General features: G+C 39.2%; 1 protein-coding gene across 1 annotated transcript in view; it reads right to left on the bottom strand.

Annotated features, from left to right (window-relative positions):
* Positions 1–12,542: 12,542 nt before the first annotated feature.
* The window catches only part of LOC133659231 (ras-associated and pleckstrin homology domains-containing protein 1-like), an 80,225-nt gene continuing 74,760 nt past the window's right edge, over positions 12,543–18,007 (bottom strand). Inside the window, exon 20 of the mRNA XM_062061965.1 lies at positions 12,543–12,572. Within this exon, the coding sequence (XP_061917949.1) occupies positions 12,543–12,572 (30 nt within the window). The remainder of the gene's footprint in view (positions 12,573–18,007) is intronic.

Genomic DNA, 18,007 nt, shown 5'->3' with positions numbered 1-18,007 from the left:
TCATGCACAAAAGTGCACTAATAACTTGTTTAAAAATGTCTCTGACAATCTTGCACTTTCTGTTTTGAAATGACATGAATGTTTGTGAACACTGCTTAATAACTGTTTAATAAATACACTTTTGGTCAATTGACTTAGTTGTGATTTCCCTCTCTGCATGAAAGTTTAAAATGAGCATATATTAATGCAGTATGAACACAAATGTTTTAATGTAGACACATAGAATCATCATACTGCTGTGATTATATGCATCAAGTGTTCATTCAAGGCTAAGGCAAAGTATCGAGATATATATCGTGTATCGTGACATGGCCTAAAAATATCGAGATATTAAAAAAAGGCCATATCGCCCAGCCCTAATTTGTAGTCTATTGTGTGAAATAAACAATGGACATTATACTTTTGTAATATTTACTTAATGTTTGTATTTTCAGTCTTACAAACCTAAATGAAGCAAAATAGCCACCCTTTGCTCTGATTACTGCTTTGCATACTCTTGGAATTCCCTCGATGAGCTTCAAGCACACCTGTGAAGTGAAAACCATTTCAGGTGACTACCTCTTGAAGCTCATGGAGAGAATGCCAAGAGTGCGCAAAGCACTAATCAGAGCAAAGGGGGGCTATTTTGAAGAAACTAGAATATAAAACATGTTTTCAGTTATTTCACCTTTTTTTGTTAAGTACATAACTCCTCATTTGGTCATTCATAGTTTCGATGCCTTCAGTGACAATCTACAATGTAAATAGTCATGAAAATAAAGAAATTGAATGAGAAGAAGGTGTGTTCAAACTTTTGGCCTGCACTGTATGTACCTACTATTGGCTTTTCCCGTCCGGGGTCACCACAGCGAGTCAATCGCATAAATGGTTTGTCTTAGTTTTTACGGCGGATGCCGCTCCTGACGCAACCCTGGCTGGGACTTGGTCCCGTGCCCTCTGCCATGAAAGGCAGAATTTGGTCGACGATAGCGCTTTTAATCATATCGTGATAATGCATGTTGATGACAAATTCTAGCTAAATTTGACTTCGGGAAGCGTTTTCGCTTGTGGCTAATGTCCCTCCACAGTACAAAGCCATGGCTCTACATGGTGTAAAATTAACAATGTTTCTTTCAAGTATCATATGAATAGCTAAACATATTAGTGTACATACATACACTGTAGGAGGATATGCTAACCACTAACCGCAAGCTAGACCCCTTGATTGCAATTAAAAGTAGGCAAATGGATAAAAATACCAACAGTGACGATACCAAATATAGTATCAGTATATGGTCAATACTACAGTCGTTAGATCAATATTTTTTATTATCAAAAAATATTTTGTTGTTATTGTTTACAAACTCAGGGAGAAAAGAACCCTGGAAGCAAGAGGAATTTAAGAGAAAAACACTTAGGATATAAATTAGAGATGTCCGATAATGGCTTTTTTGCCGACATTCCGATATTGTCCAACTCTTAATTACAGATTCCGATATCAACCTATACCGATATATACAGTCGTGGAATTAACACATTATTATGCCTAATTTTGTTGTGATGCCCCGCTGGATGTATTAAACAATGTAACAAGGTTTTCCAAAATAAATCAACTCAAGTTATGGAAAAAAAATGCCAACATGGCACTGCCATATTTATTATTGAAGTCACAAAGTGCATTATTTTTTTTAACATGCCTCAAAACAGCAGCTTGGAATTTGGGACGTGCTCTCCCTGAGAGAGCATGAGGAGGTTGAGGTGGGCGGGGTTGGGGGGGCGATAGTGGGGGTTGTATATTGTAGCGTCCCGAAAGAGTTAGTGCTGCAAGGGGTTCTGGGTATTTGTTCTGTTGTGTTACGGTGCGGATGTTCTCCCGAAATGTGTTTGGTGTGGGTTCACAGTGTGGCGCATATTTGTAACAATGTTAAAGTTGTTTATACGGCCACCCTCAGTGTGACCTGTATGGCTGTTGACCAAGTATGCATTGCATTCACTTGTGTGTGTGAAAAGCCGTAGATATTATGTGATTGGGCCGGCACGCAAAGGCAGTGCCTTTAAGGCACGGCCCCAATATTGTTGTCTGGGTGGAAATCGGGAGAAATTCGAGAGAATGGTTGCCCCGGGAGACTTTCGGGAGGGGCACTGAAGTTCGGGAGTCTCCCTGGAAAGTCGTGAGGGTTGGCAAGTATGACTGGGAGATGCAACTGCTCTGTACTTCTCCCTACGTCCGTGTACCACTCCGTACAGCTGTGTTTTAAAAAGTCATGAATTTGACTTTTTGAAACCGATGCTGATCATTTCCGATATTACATTTTAAAGCATTTATCGGCCGATAATATCGGCAGTCCGATATTATCGGACATCTCTGATGTAAAGTATCCAAATAACAGAAGCAAAGGTGCTTTTTACATTTTAGCAGAAGTGTATATAGAAAAAAGGGCTGCAATTGAGGGTTTCCCCTAGATTGCCAAAATACCCGGTGGAGGCGTGGTCACCATGATGTCATTGTATAATTTGCATAATTTACAAATTAATACAAATTCATTTTAATTTAAATTATTTATTTTTTTAAAATGTATAAGCGGTAGAAAATGGATAGATGGATGGTATACATCCAGTAAAAAATAAAATCTTATTAATTAGTATCAACATATTTTCTGTACTATATCGTTTTGCTCTATTGTCAATTGTTGTTTCTTATTGTACATTAAGCAACAATAGAATGTGTCAAGAGACTTTTAGTGACTTTTTCTTTATTAAATACGACCAGCAACAAATCTAGATCTATTTCTGGTGTTATTGTTGACTGTGTGTTTAGAGTCTACTTCTGCATGTTGCCTACGTCATGGTCATGTCATCACAACGTCCGGTTTCAGCAGTGCTGTTCCGGTGGTGATCAAAGTCTTTTTTCGGCGGCCAAATTTCCGGTGCATCGCTTGTCAATAGTGTACAAAAAAGAGGCTATAAATATTAATTCATACTGTGGTGGTAATGTTTTACGTCCGTGTGGTTTTGATTTGTTGGTCATTGTTCCCATGATAGTGAACACACCTTCCCTGTCCAAAAGGGGCTCGACGAGGAATGAGGAAGTGTTTTGTGTCTGGGACTGAACCCCAGAGATGGAAGTGTGTGCACGGGAGGTAATACGGGTTGGAATTAGGGTTTTGGTCCCGATACCAAAATATTGGTATCGGGACCAAAATGTTTTTCGATACTTTTCTTAATAAAGGGGACCACAAAAATGGCATTATTGGCTTTATTTTAACAAATGTTGTCCTTAAATAAAATAGTGAACATACAAGACAACTTTTCTTTTATTAGTAAGTAAGCAAAGAAAGGCTACTAATTTAGCTGCTGACTTATGCAGTAACATATTGTATCATTTATCTACCTATTATTTTGTCAACATTATTAAGGACAAGTGGTAGAAAATGAATTATTAATAGAGATGTCCGATAATATCGGTCTGCCGATATTATCGGCCGATAAATGCGTTAAAATGTAATATCGGAAATTATCGGTATCGTTTTTTTTATTATCAGTATTGGTTTTTTTTTGTTTGTTTTTTAAAAAAAAATTAAATCCACATAAAAAACACAAGATACACTTACAATTAGTGCACCAACCCAAAAAACCTCCCTCCCCCATTTACACTCATTCACACTCATTCACACAAAAGGGTTGTTTCTTTCTGTTATTAATATTCTGGTTCCTACATTATATATCAATATACCGTATTTCCTTGAATTTGCGCAGGGAATATAGTATTCGCACGTCTAGAATTACTGCCGGGTCAAACTCGTTTCTCAAAATAATTAACGCATGCTTGGCCTTATCGCCGGTTCATTATTGAAGCTGGATCAAATTCGTTTCGCAAAATATTAATTTTATTATCGCATGTCTATAATTTTCACCGGGTTAAACTCGTTTCGCAAAATATTTAGCATATGGCTAGAACTTCCACCGGGTCAAATTCGTTACGTCACGAGTGACGCATCTGTCCTCATTTTCAAAATGGAGGAAGCTGCTTTCAATAGTTTACAATCGCACAAAGGAAAAAAGATAAAGAGCTTTTCAGTAGGATTTAAGGTCCAAGCTATTGAATACCGGTACAGTATGCTAAAGAGAACAGTAAGCAGCTATGTTTTATTAATATACCGTAGCTGCGTGTGTGAAATACTGTATAAGTCATTAAATGACTCCCGCCTCCTGGTGGTAGAGGGCGCTGCCGCGCTAGTGATCCTTCTTGCGACTTCCGGTACTGCAGAAGAAGTGAACACACGCAGCAAGAGATTTTTTTCTCTTGAGTTGAGTTGAGTTTGAGTTTATTTCCTTTTAACAAGGAGGGTATCTAAAATAAAACAGTTTTCTAAACTGGACTTTCAATGGAAGCAGGAGGTAATAATTAAAGGAATATCTCCATCGAGACAGAGACTTTTAAAACGGAAAAAAGGAAATAATGAAGACTTCTATAAACCAGTTATCGATGCTTTTGGTCAGAAGGAGCTGCAAATGGACTCCATTTATAAGTACAGGTAAGACCATAATAAGGTTTTTTTTAATTAAATGTGCTTTTCATGATGGTATGCTTACATCACACTTAAAGCGCACGACTAAATTTTATGGATTCCTTTTGGTAAACGCCGGAGTGAGAAGAGGTTTTAAAATAATTACCGCATGCACGGCCATCCCGCCGGTTTCCGGTAAACGCAGGAGTGACAGGAGGTTTTAAATTAATTAACGCCCCTGCGGCTATTCAAGGAAATACGGTATATCAATACAGTCTGCAAGGGATACAGTCCGTAAGCACACATGATTGTGCGTGCTGCTGGTCCACTAATAATACTAACCTTTAACAGTTAATTTTACAAATTTTCATTAATTACTAGTTTCTATGTAACTGTTTTTATATTGTTTTACTTTCTTTTTTATTCAAGAAAATGTTTTTAATTTATTTATCTTATTTTATTTTATTCTTTTTTTAAAAAGTACCTTATCTTCACCATACCTGGTTGTCCAAATTAGGCATAATAATGTGTTAATTCCACGACTGTATATATCGGGTGATATCGGTATCGTTGATATCGGTATCGGTAATTAAAGAGTTGGACAATATCGGCATATTGGATATCGGCAAAAAGCCATTATCGGACATCCCTAATTATTAATCTACTTGTTAATTTACTGTTAATATCTGCTTACTTTCTCTTTTAACATGTTTTATCTACACTTCTGTTAAAATGTAATAATCACTTATTCTTCTGTTATTTGATACTTTAAATTAGTTTTGCATAATACCACAAATTTGGGCATCAATTCGATACCAAGTAGTTATAGGATCATGCTTTGGTCATAATTTAAGTCCTCATGTGTCCAGGGACGTATTTCCTGAGTTTCTAAAAAAATAATATAAATATTTAAAAAAACTAAAAAAAGATTTTGTGATGCTAAAAAATATCGATGTAATCATAGTAGTATTGACTAGATACGCTCCTGTACTTGGTTGGTATCATTACAGTGGATGTCAGGTGTAGATCCACCCATGGGGTTTGTTTACATTGTGACGCTGGTGAGCTGCGGTGTGTAGTGAAGCATGTTTAGTTATTTCCCGTCCTGCAGGGATGATTCTTGTAAGAAACTTACTTTATTTGTCGCCATGAAGACAAGGATTAGTGATTTAGAAGTAGCTAAAACACTACAGACTGCGGATGGATGTTAGCTGCTAGCTAGCCAGCCATGTTTTAAAACACCTCTTCCTGAGGGCGTTTCAGTGTTATAAATTCACCTTTATCGTTAATTTTCAAGCCAAAACGCGTCCGTTCTCCCTTTTCTGTCTACACGCTGTGTCTGCTTGTAAGTACTCTGTGATTGTGCGCTGCCGAACATACTCCTCTGCTCGTAAAACCAGCTTTATAATGACGTGACGAAAAAAAAGGGGGCGTGGGCAGGAACCGGTACTTTTTAGAGGTGGTATAGTACCGAATATGAGTCATTAGTATCGCGGTACTTTACTAGTACCGGTATATCGTCCATCCCTAGTTGGAATTGAGCCGGTTGTTAGTTTAAGATTGGGAATGCAAGTGAAAAATAATGCTGGACTTTGTATGACTTCTTCTGGAAGCTACAATACATTATATTACTTTCATTTGTTTTCACGTAAAACAAACACATTTTTAAGGTGTGGCGGCTATAATTTTGCCGCGGCCATGATCGCTTACATTGAGGGGAAACCCTGCAATTATGACAATATGACTAAAAAACAGTTAATTTAAAAACGTCACAAATCGTGATTCACATTTTTTGCCTAATCCTACAACTCTATTCCGAAACCTGAACTGTATGTTGTTAACCTTAGCTTTCGTGTGTTGAAAAAGTTGTGAAATTGGTATATTTGTAAGCCTGCAGCCTGGGTTGCTTCTAAACATTTTTGGCTGCTGCATTATTTATCACAGTATCTGAGCTGAGTAGGCCAACTTAAATGAGGACAGTTCCTCGCTGTAAGGACATGAGACACATTGCAGATGCCCCTAGTTCACTTTTTGGGACTTGATGATTTATGTACTGAATGTACCCTGTAATACACGGGCGAGTTCCATGAGAACCAATCTATGTTGGGAATCTTTGACATTGCATACCTTTTCAATTGGACAGCTCATTTTTCACCTCAAATGTTACTACCACAAAAAACACTTCGTTGTATCGAGTCTGTGGGTGTTGTGTATTAAGTAGCCAATATTTTAATTTATAAGGATTGTCAGGTTGAAGCACGTCATGCCTCATAAATGAGTGTCTTATCCAAGAGCCCTGAGGCTCTTCTTGAAACTGCATCCTGGGAAAAGCTGAGCGTCTGTTAGGTTACAGTAACTGACATAGAGGTAAAAAAATAATAAAATAAACATGGTTAGTTAGCTTTTTTAATATGATAGGTGTTTCCCATAAACTGCCAAGATACCTGTGGCGGTGGGTGCGTGCCTATGGGCGTGGTTACCATGACATCATCGAGCAATTTGCATAATTTACTACAATCATATGATTTTCTCTAAAAAGGCTAAAAAAATGTATACTTACTAATTAATAATAACAGTTTTGTTTTAAACGTCCATACATCCATCCATCCATCCATTTTACAATATAATTACAACACTTTATGTACATATTTATATACAGATTTGAACAATAAGTTATTCACTGAAATATATTTATTAATTGTGGTTCTTACAAAAAATATATCTTATAAAATATAAAAGCTAAAATGTCTCTTAAAGCTCTGCCCCTTTAATTAGTGCATACTAAATAATTTAACTTTAGCCTACTACTACAACCATATTATTTACCAGCAACATAAAGTGAAACAGAGGCAGAGGTGTCCTGCCACAGTCAGTAACAAATAAACAGAAAACAGTAGTGGTCAAATACAAATAAGGCAACAAGAGAAGTATCCTACACTTCTCTTTTGTAAAGTAAATCTGAACAGCCTATATGGGCATCTACATCAACTATATGATTTGCCTGAGAAGCTGGACAGGACAATTATTTTTTATTTTATTTATTTATTTGTGGCGGACGTAATTCTTTCGTGGCGGGCCGCCACAAATAAATGAATGTGTGGGAAACACTGTATAAAGAATCATGTTTAAGCACACACGTAGACTCACTAGACACTTTATTAGGTACACAGTCGAGAGCTGTATTTAAAACATCTTTGCTCGGAAAACCTTGCATTTCACAATATGTATATTATTTTGATTGTCTTTTTTTATTGCTAATTGTTTTCGATGTTGAACTGTTGTAGATGACGTCATCTACATCGTTGCCAAGTTTGCATAATTGACTGTGACGCGTATGAAGGTAATTGTAAAAAACGCTATAAGAGAGGAACAAAAAGTGGCTGGAAAAAAGCCTGAAAAGCAAAACAAATATGTTAAGAACTACAAATTAACTTTCTTCTGTTGTTTTAGTTAAAGTACCAGTAGAGTGGAAAAACAAGTTGACTTTATATGCTTAATTCTGTTTCATTGTATTCATTAAACCATATCCAATTGTATTTATAAGGCGCTAAGTATGTGAAAATACCTTCTAAACATCACAAAATGCCACAAATTCAGTCAGCCACTCTGAATATTCCGCTCCGAATACCTTCGGCTATTTCCGGAGATCGACGTCACTGGAAGAACGCTTCTGCACTCTGAGTTATCAAATCAGTCATACTGGAAATATGCAAAAATTAGAAAGACAAGTAGAAAGATGTGCAGTTTATCATTCACAATCCCTATATAAGACATGCACACATACGGTTTTCTTTTTTTATGCATTCTAAGTCGTAATTAAATAAAAAGTCTGCTAACAATGGAGTCTATGAGGCCTCTCTATTTTGCCCACAAAACTCTCTAAATAGCTCTCTTTATTTTAACAAAAAATCTTAGGGTACATAAACAAATGTTTCTTGTTGCAATCGAAGAACAATTTTGTCCTTAAATAAAATAGTGAACATACAACAAACTCAACTTGTCTTTTAGTAGTAAGTAAACAAACAACGGCTCCTAATTTGTCTGCTGACGTATGCGGTAACATATTGTGTCATTTATCATTCTATTATTTTGTCAACATTATAAAGGACAAGCTGTAAAAATGGATTATTAATGTACTTGTTCATTTACTGTTAATATCCGGTTATTTTCCGTTTCACCATGTTCTATCTACACTTCTGTTAAAATGTAAAAATCACTTATTCTTCTGTTGTTTGATACTTTAAATTAGTACATGTAGGTATCGATCAGATACCAAGTAGTTACAGGATCATACATTGATCATAATTTAAGTTCATATGTGTCCAGGGACGTATTTCCTGAGTTTCTGAATATAATATGAATTTTGTGACGCTTAAAAATATTGATGTAATCATAGTAGTATCGACGAGTACACTCTTGTACTTGGTATCATTACAGTGGACGTCAGGTGTAGATCCACCCATGGCATTTGTTTACATTGTGGTGCCGGTGAGCTATTGTATCCTCCTACGGTGTGTAATGAAGCATGTTTAGCTATTCCTCTTCCTGCAGGGATGATACTTGTAAAAAAACTTGTCATGATCCGTGGTCCGGATCATGTTTTGTTATGTTCTGTTAGTTTTGGACTCCATAGTTCCTGTTTTTGTGCACCCTTGTTTGTTTTAGTTACCATGGTTACTTATTATTTCCACTAGGGCTGCAACTAACGATTAATTTGATAATCGATTAATCTGTCGATTATTACTTCGATTAATAATCGGATAAAAGAGACAAACTACATTTCTATCCTTTCCAGTATTTTATTGAAAAAGAACAGCATACTGGCACCATACTTATTTTGATTATTGTTTCTCAGCTGTTTGTACATGTTGCAGTTTATAAATAAAGGTTTATAAAAAAATAAATAATAATAATTGCCTCTGCGCATGCGCATAGCATAGATCCAACGAATCGATTACTAAATTAATCGCCAACTATTTTTATAATTGATTTTAATTGATTTTAATCGATTTAATCGATTAGTTGTTGCAGCCTTAATTTCCACCTGTCTCTGATTAGTGTCCGCCCGCTCACCTGCTTCCCTAGCACTAATCAGAGGCATTATTTAAGCCTGCCTTTGCCGGTCAGTCGGCCTGGCGTCATTGTTCGCTTCATGCAACCTGCTACGTAAGTTGTTTGTTTCATGCCAAAGTTACGTGATTATTTCTTGTCCATAGTCCATGCTAAGTGTTAGCTTTAGCTTCTAGTGCGATCAGGCACGTTGTTCTGTCGCCTCGTTTTCTGTTTTTTCTACCTCTTTGAGTTTTGATAATTAAATCATGTTCCTACCTGCACGCCATGTCCGGAGTGGTCCGTCTGCATTTCGGGAGAACGAACCCCGCAGTAAGCTGCGAAAACCCCGTCGTGACAAAACTTACTTTATTTGTCGTCATGGAGGGGAGGATTAGTGATTTGGAAGAAGCTAAAACACTATCGATTGCGGATGGACATTAGCCGCTAACTAGCTAGCCATGTTTTAAAGCACCTCTTCCTGAGGTGCTGAGGTTTCAGTGTTGTACCTTCACCTTTATCGTCAGTTTGTAAACCAAAATGCGTCCGTTCTCCCTTTTCCGTCTACACGCTGTGTCTGCTTGTAAGTACTCCGTGATTGTGCGCTGCCGAACATGCTCCTCTGCTCGTAAAACCAGCAATGTCATGACGCGCCGTCATGCTTGTTAAAAAAAATAAATAAAAAATATGGCGAACCGGTACGTTTCAAACACAGTATAGTACCGTTTTTGATTCATTAGTACTGCAATACTATACTAGTACCGGTATACCGAACAACCCTAATATATATATTTCATAGTTATTTTAAATGCAGTCGAAGTTTCGGCCAAATTTCTTTAGCGCAATGTGCAAAAGTTTGAGCATCCCTAATCTAGAATCTAAATTAATGTTACTGTCTACTCGCATTAAAGGCCTACTGAAAGCCACTACTACCGACCACGCAGTCTGATAGTTTATATATCAATGATGAAATCTTAACATTGAAACACATGCCAATACGGCCGGGTTAACTTATAGAGTGCAATTTTAAAATTCCCGCCACACTTCCGGTTGAAAAACTCCTTTGGATATGATTTATGCGCGTGACGTCACAAAATCCACGGAAGTGGTTGGACCCCATCGACCCGATACAAAAACCTCTTGTTTTCTTCGACAAAATTCCACAGTATTCTGGACATCTGTGTTGGTGAATCTTTTGCAGTTTGTTTAATGAACAATGGAGGCTGCAAAGAAGAACGTTGTAGGTGGGATCGATCGGTGTATTCGCGGCTAAGTACAATACTTACAGCAACACAACAAGGACTACTTACTACGCCTAGCCGATGCTAGCCGCCAAACCCACGGATGAAGTCCTTCGTCGCGCCGTCGATCGCTGGAACGCAGGTGAGCACGGCTGTTGATGGGAAGATGAGGGCTGGCTGGCGTAGGTGGAGCACTAATGTTTTTATCATAGTTCTGTGTGGTCCGGTTGCTAAGTTGCTAAATTAGCCTTAGCGTCGTTAGCAACAGCATTGTTAAGCCTTACCAGGCTGAGAATTTTTAACCGTGTAGTTACATGTACATGGTTTAATAGTATTGTTGATCTTCTGTCTATCCTTCCAGTCAGGGGTTTATTTCTTTTGTTTCTATCTTCATTTGAGAACGATGCTATCACGTTAGCTCAGTAGCTAAGTGTGTCACCGATGTATTGTCGTGGAGATAAAAGTCACTTTAAATGTCCATTTCGCGTGCTCGACTCTCATTTTCAAGAGGATATAGTATCCGAGGTGGTTTAAAATACAACTCGGTGATCCACAATAGAAAAAGGAGAGAGTGTGGAATCCAATGAGCCAGCTTGTACCTAAGTTACAGTCAGAGCGAAAAAAGATACGTCCTTCACTGCCTCTCTAATCCTTCACTGTAATGTTCCTCATCTACGAATCTTTCATCCTCGCTCAAATTAATGGGGTAATCGTCGCTTTGTCACTCCGAATCTCTCGCTCCATTGTAAACAACGGGGAATTGTGAGGAATCCTACCTCCTGTGACGTCACGCTACTTCCGGTACAGGCAAGGCTTTTTTTATCAGCGAGCAAAAGTTGCGAACTTTATCGTCGATTTTCTCTACTAAATCCTTTCAGCAAAAATATGGCAATATCGCGAAATGATCAAGTATGACACATAGAATGGGTCTGCTATTCCCGTTTAAATAAAACAAATTCATTTCAGTAGGCCTTTAAGCTGCTGTGAACATCTTCCCGCTGGCGTAAGTTAGCACACACTTTGTACTCTGCAGTGCTGCCACCTACAGGACTGGTGTGGAATCTACAAGCCAGGCGGACATATATGCACTGCGTCATTCTTGGTATCTCTGTAAATACAGCTCTCCTCTTGGACCTTAAAGGAAGTGTTCCTAATGTAGCGGCTGGCGAGTGTCAGCCCGGAGGAGGTTTTTACTGCAGCGTGTTGACATTCGCCAGTCCTCAGAGACTCATAGAGGAAGACATAGAGTTCTTATCAGTTTCCTCGAAACACTCTCGCTGCCCTGCATTGTTCGATGCCCTTTCCCTCCAAATGGTCCGTGCAGTGAATGACCACAGACATCAGCGTTGCCGCCACTTCCTCTCCCCCTTTTCCTTTTCCCTCATTCATCCGTCGGCACGGTCTGGTTGGTCTTCAGCCCGAGTAGACTTGCGCCCGGGCTCGCTGCCCGGCCCCCCCAAATGGGCTACAAATCACACCGCCAGCGCCGTGCCACATGCCACGGTTTACGAGCTTTTTAACTTTCTACTTACTTACTCCCAGCAAACCAGTTTTTTTGTCGTCAAGACAAGATCAGGGCCTGGGGACTTTGTGCTTATCTTGTTGTTGGACCGGATTGCTATGTAGTCCAGTTTGGTGTGTGGACTGGTTTTGACTGTGGACAGTTTTGTGTGTGTGTTGGGGGGGGGGGGGTTGCAAGAATCTGTGTCTTCGGAGGATGTGCCAGGAGAAAAGACAGAGGCGTAGACGGGCCTGAGAAAAAGCTCTAATTATCAAACCAGAGATCTGGAGGGACCTGGAGAGGGAGGAGGCAGGAGGAAGACGGGGAGACGTGCCTCTAAAAAAAGCATAATCACACCCCACGGTGCAAACTGCTGCCATGATGCATTTAGAACCAGGAGACTTGGACTAACCGGGGAGATTCTATGCAGTTTACTACTCCAGCCTCCGTTTAAATTTCATCTGATGTCTGTTTTACAAACAACTCAACATATTTTAAAGATATAGCCCGCTTATCAATCAATGTTTACTTATATAGCCCTAGGGATGATACTCGAAACCGGTTTTCCCGGTTGTTCGATATGAAAAGAACCGAGTCCTCGGACTCGAATCCCTTTTTGAGAACCGGTACCCGTTATCGAGACCACTATAGTAAAGAAAAAGAGTTGGTTCTTTATTCGAATCCCTCGGAACGAATCCCGTCCCGACCAGAAATGCCCTTTGAGACATCACAAGAAATGACGTCACGTAGCTCAGTCATTAGGCGCAGATAGCGAAAGCAGGAAAAAAATGGACGGGAAAAAGCGCTCCAAGGTGTAATAAAGTCCAAAACAAAAAGGTATAATCCAATGAATAACTTTACTGAGAGATTTGAGCAGGGTACAAACACATGAAGAACACTTTTACGACCCACCGGAAACATAGCAACCAGGCTAGCAACGCACCTCCTTTACGGCAGCTGTCGCAACGTTCTTAAAGCAACCGCAGCACATACATATATGTGACCCGTGCTGGCAAAATGAGTCGGAATACGCACAGGCTAATTTTGACCTACAGGCAAATAAGTGAACATTTTTTTATCTTGGTTGAAATTGAGATTTTCACAAAAATGAGTCCATAAAGCCACAATCTAGCGATCCCAATCATCGAAATAGCAAGAAAACATCTTAAATCACCTTTATTTGAAGGTTTTGTACGAGGTATGTCTTCAGAAATGAGTCCTTTGTGTTAAAATTCCTTGAGAAAATCAAGTGTTTTCAACGCTCACTCGCGGCAATAAGGGGGAATCCCCCTAGCCATATTTGGTATCATTGTGACGCCAAGTTTACGTACTTTCTAAAAATGAGCATGGAATTCCCGATGACTCCATTCTGAACCAATATAATTCGAGTTTTTAAACCTGTCCCGACGTAAACAAATCCGGCTTGTTGCTAAGGGTCGCTGTGAGGCGTACCCTCATTGGTTGAATCACCCCGCGCGGTGCATTGTGGTATCATGGCAGCGCCCTGATGAAAAACAACACAGTAATTCGAGCGGAATATTTGGTGAAAAAAGGTGATTTTCGAACATTTAATTATTATTTTTGTGGATAAGTTAGACTGTTTTACATTCCGTAATGGATTTAGAAGGTGGAGAGGGTACACAGATGGTTGCAAGTGCGCTAAATTCACTGCAGTCGGCGAATCTTCTTAGTGCTGCTGGTCAGGAATATTACAGACAGCTGACCAGCTGACAAACTGACCAGTGAACAAAAAAATTGTGACATAACAGTTTTGAAATTTTTGTACATAACCGTTTTCAATAGAGTTGAATATATATTTTTCCTTTCGACATGGGATTTGACTTTAATTGTACCAATTTTGGTGTTGCTACAAGGACTTTTAAGGTATGGTTGCTATGGAGTTTTGTTTTGGAACATTCTGTTCTGGAACAGTAAACTTTAAGCTGGTTTTTCTCAAAACGGACCCTCAAACTTGGTCGACTTCAATCGGATGTAACTCGGTCATTTTCTGTCCGATTCCAACAAACCATATATCATTTTGAAGGTCTTCAGATGGAGAATGTGTAAATAACAATAACTCCGTTTTTAAAATTTCCTCATTGTGACTCATTTTGCCAGCACAGGTCACATATATATACAACATATATGACATGATCTCCCTTTTTTAACTTTTGTTTTTCTTTCCTTGTAAACAAAACAAAATCACACTGTATATGTGTTGTCTGTCTAATTATAAATAATGCAGACGAGGCGTGTTGGCTGAGTTCTTGACGTTTACTTTCACGGGTGACGACATGCACCAACACTACCGTGCATGCTCGTCACTCCCGTTGCATGCTGGGTAGTGTAGTTGTTATATTCCCTAGCTCATAACATCTTTCCCCCTATAAAGAAACAATGTTAACTCAATAAAGTGTATTTCTTTTTTTAACTTTAACTTTTCATTTTTTTAGCATTGTAACCACATTTGCAAACAACTTTTCTCTTCATAGAATTTTCTTTCAATAAAGAAATAAAGTGCAAAAATGTCAAAGCATCATAACAAACAGTTATGTCAAATAACAGCAGAAGTGCACTTTTTGGAGAGCTGTGTTATTTCCAGTTTTGTGCCCAAGGGACTGATTTTATTTAACACTATAGTATTATTTATACACCTATAATGATCACAGAGACAGGTTATTTTTGTGATACTGTATATATTTGTTTTTCTGAAAAATCCCACTTAATATACTTTGGGTAACAACAGTCAATATTTATTCATTTTATTTTATTTTTTTAGAGGGGTAACAGTCAATATTTATTTATTTTTTAGATTAAATTGTTTTCTTATATAATAAAAGTGAGCTTTTGTTAAACCAAATATTGTGTGTTTTTTTCCATATACAACAACCTATCTGGACTCGATAAGAGAATCGATAAGGAATCGCATCGATAAGAGGATTCGATAATAGACTCGAACTCGATAATTTCTTATCAAACATCATCCCTATATAGCCCTAAATCACAAGCGTCTCAAAGGGCTGCACAAGCCACAACGACATCCTCGGCTCAGATCCCACATCAGGGCAAGGAAAAACTCAACCCAATGGGACAATGAGAAACCTTGTCTGTGTCCTCCTGTCCCACTCCTGCATCTATTATGTTGCACAAGTGCAGAGTTACAGGTTTTTTTTTCTCTCTTAGCTTTTTCCCATCACGGTCGCCCGTGGCTTAGTTTTTACACCTGATGCCCTAAATGACACAACCCTTCCATTCATCTATCTAGACTTTGGTGCAGCAGTGTACATCTACAGTTGTGTGAGTGCTTTTAGATGACAGAAGACCCAGCGGCACCCGGGGCTCGATGACAAGCGTGATACATGCTTCCATTACAAAGTCTCCAGAAATCTAGCCGCTTTTCGGAAAAAGGGTTAGATCCGAGGTTCAGAACAGGTACTGCAGGGGACCATGACATTTTTAGTTGATTGTAGAAAAAATATTTTCTCATATTCCCCCTCGCAATTTTTCCACAAATGTAAATTACTTTGACTAAACATGAAAATTCAGCCAACACATTGTAAGATAACTAGCAATTAGCGCTTTAGTTGTCAGCTAACAATTAGCACTCTAGTTGCTATCCAATGATTAGCGCTCTAATTGTCAGCTAGCGATTGGTGCGCTACTTGCCAGCCAGCCATTAGCGTGCTAGATGCCAGGTAGGGATCTGTGCGCTAGTCGTTGGCTAGCGATTAGTGCGCTAGTTCTCAGTTAACGAGTACCGTGTTAGCTGTCATCTAGCAATCAACGACCTAGTTGTCAGCTAAGAATTGGAGCGTTAGTTGTCGGATAGTAATTACCACCCTAGTTGTCAGCTAGCGATTGCCGCGCCACTTACCAGCCAGCGATCTGCGTGCTGGTCGTCAGCTAGCAAATAGTGCGCTAATTCTCTGTTAACGATTAGCGTGTTAACTGTCAGCTAGCAATTGGAGCACAAGTTGTCAGCAAGCGATTGGTGCGTTAGTTGTCAGCTAGCGATTGGTGCGTTTGTTGCCAGCTAGCGATTGGCACGATATTTGTCAGTTAGCGATTAACGCGTTAGTTGTTACTAGCAATTAGCACTGTAGTTCCCATCCAACGATTAGCACTCTAATTGTCAGCTAGCAATTAGCGTGCTAGATGCCAGGTAGAGATCTGCTCGCTAGTCGTCGGCTAGCGATTAGTGCGCTAATTATCTGTTAACAATTAGCGTGTTAACTGTCAGCTAGCGATCAACGACCTAGTTGTCAGCTAGCAATCAACGACCTAGTTGTCAGCTAGCGATTGGTGCGCTAGTTGTCAGCTAGCGATTGGTGCGTTTGTTGCCAGCTAGCGATTGGCGCGATATTTGTCAGTTAGCGATTAACACCCCAGATGCCAGCTAGCGATTAACCCGTTAGTTGTCACTATCAATTAGCACTTTAGTTGCCATCCAACGATTAGCGCTCTAATTGTCAGCTAGTGATTGCCACCCGAGCTGTCAGCTAGCGATTAGCGTGCTAGATGCCAGGTAGGGATCTGCGTACTAGTTGTCGGCTAGCGATTAGTGCACTAGTTCTCTGTTAACGATTAGAATGTTAGCTGTCAGCCGGCGATCAATAGCCTAGTTGTCAGCTAGCAATTGGACCGTTAGTTGTCAGCTAGCGATTGGTGCGTTTGTTGCCAGCTAGCGATCGGCGCGATATTTGTCAGTTAGCGATTAACAAGCCCATTGCCAGCTTGCGATTAACACTCCAGTTTCCAGCTTGTGATTATTGCGTTAGTTGTCACTAGCAATTAGTGCTCTAGTTGCCAGCTGACGAGTAGAACGCTAGTTGCCTGCTAAATATTAACCGCGCAATACCGTTATTATTTGAACATCGTTAGTATTGCGCCATATTTAGGACCAGTCTATCGCAAAATACAATCATAATTTCATACAAGATCCAAATTTATTCGGGTTGGGCCTTCATGAATTAATTTGAATACATTTAAATTTGAATGTCTCATAAACACTGACCAAGAAGAATGCACTTATTGTTTCTACACAACTCTTCTTTTGTGTGTGTGTGTGTGTGTGTGTGTGTGTGTGTGTGTGTGTGTGTGTGTGTGTGTGTGTGTGTGTGTGTGTGTGTGTGTGTGTGTGTGTGTGTGTGTGTGTGTGTGTGTGTGTGTGTGTGTGTGTGTGTGTGTGTGTGTGTGTGTGTGTGTGTGTGTGTTCTGGCAATGCTTGCTTAATGGGGACATGGCTCTGTTTACACAGTCACCTTTAGGGGACCTCTGACGGTATGGGGACAATAAAACAGGTCCCCTAAAGGGAAACCTTTTTAAATGATAGTCAGATCCATTCTGAAGATGCCTCAGTGATTTTTAAGCTTTGGCCTATAAAACATGATTACTGGTTAGTTTGAGTGTGAGACATTTGCACAGCAGCCCCCTCATCGGGCTGTAGCTGGTACTGCACTCGCTGCTCTGCTCACACTTCTTCCGTGTATAGTTAATCACTTCCACCTGGTCCCCATAACAATCTTTATGTTCAATGTTGTTAAAAATAAAAAGTAAAAATAAAAGTTTGAATGAGTTTAGATTTTATGTCTGTGGTTTAAGGTAAGATAAGATAAGCATTTATTGATCCCACAACAGGGAAATTTGGGTTACTTTGTTTACGTGTTTCAAATATTGGTAAAAGAGAAAATTAATTTTCTTGAAAAGTGAAACATTTGTTATCCTGGCAT

This window comes from Entelurus aequoreus, linkage group LG10 (genome assembly GCF_033978785.1).
Source record: "Entelurus aequoreus isolate RoL-2023_Sb linkage group LG10, RoL_Eaeq_v1.1, whole genome shotgun sequence".
Classification (NCBI taxonomy): Eukaryota; Metazoa; Chordata; class Actinopteri; order Syngnathiformes; family Syngnathidae; genus Entelurus; species Entelurus aequoreus.
The sequence above is the reverse complement of the archived record's forward strand: the minus strand, read 5'-3'. Positions and strand labels throughout refer to the sequence as shown.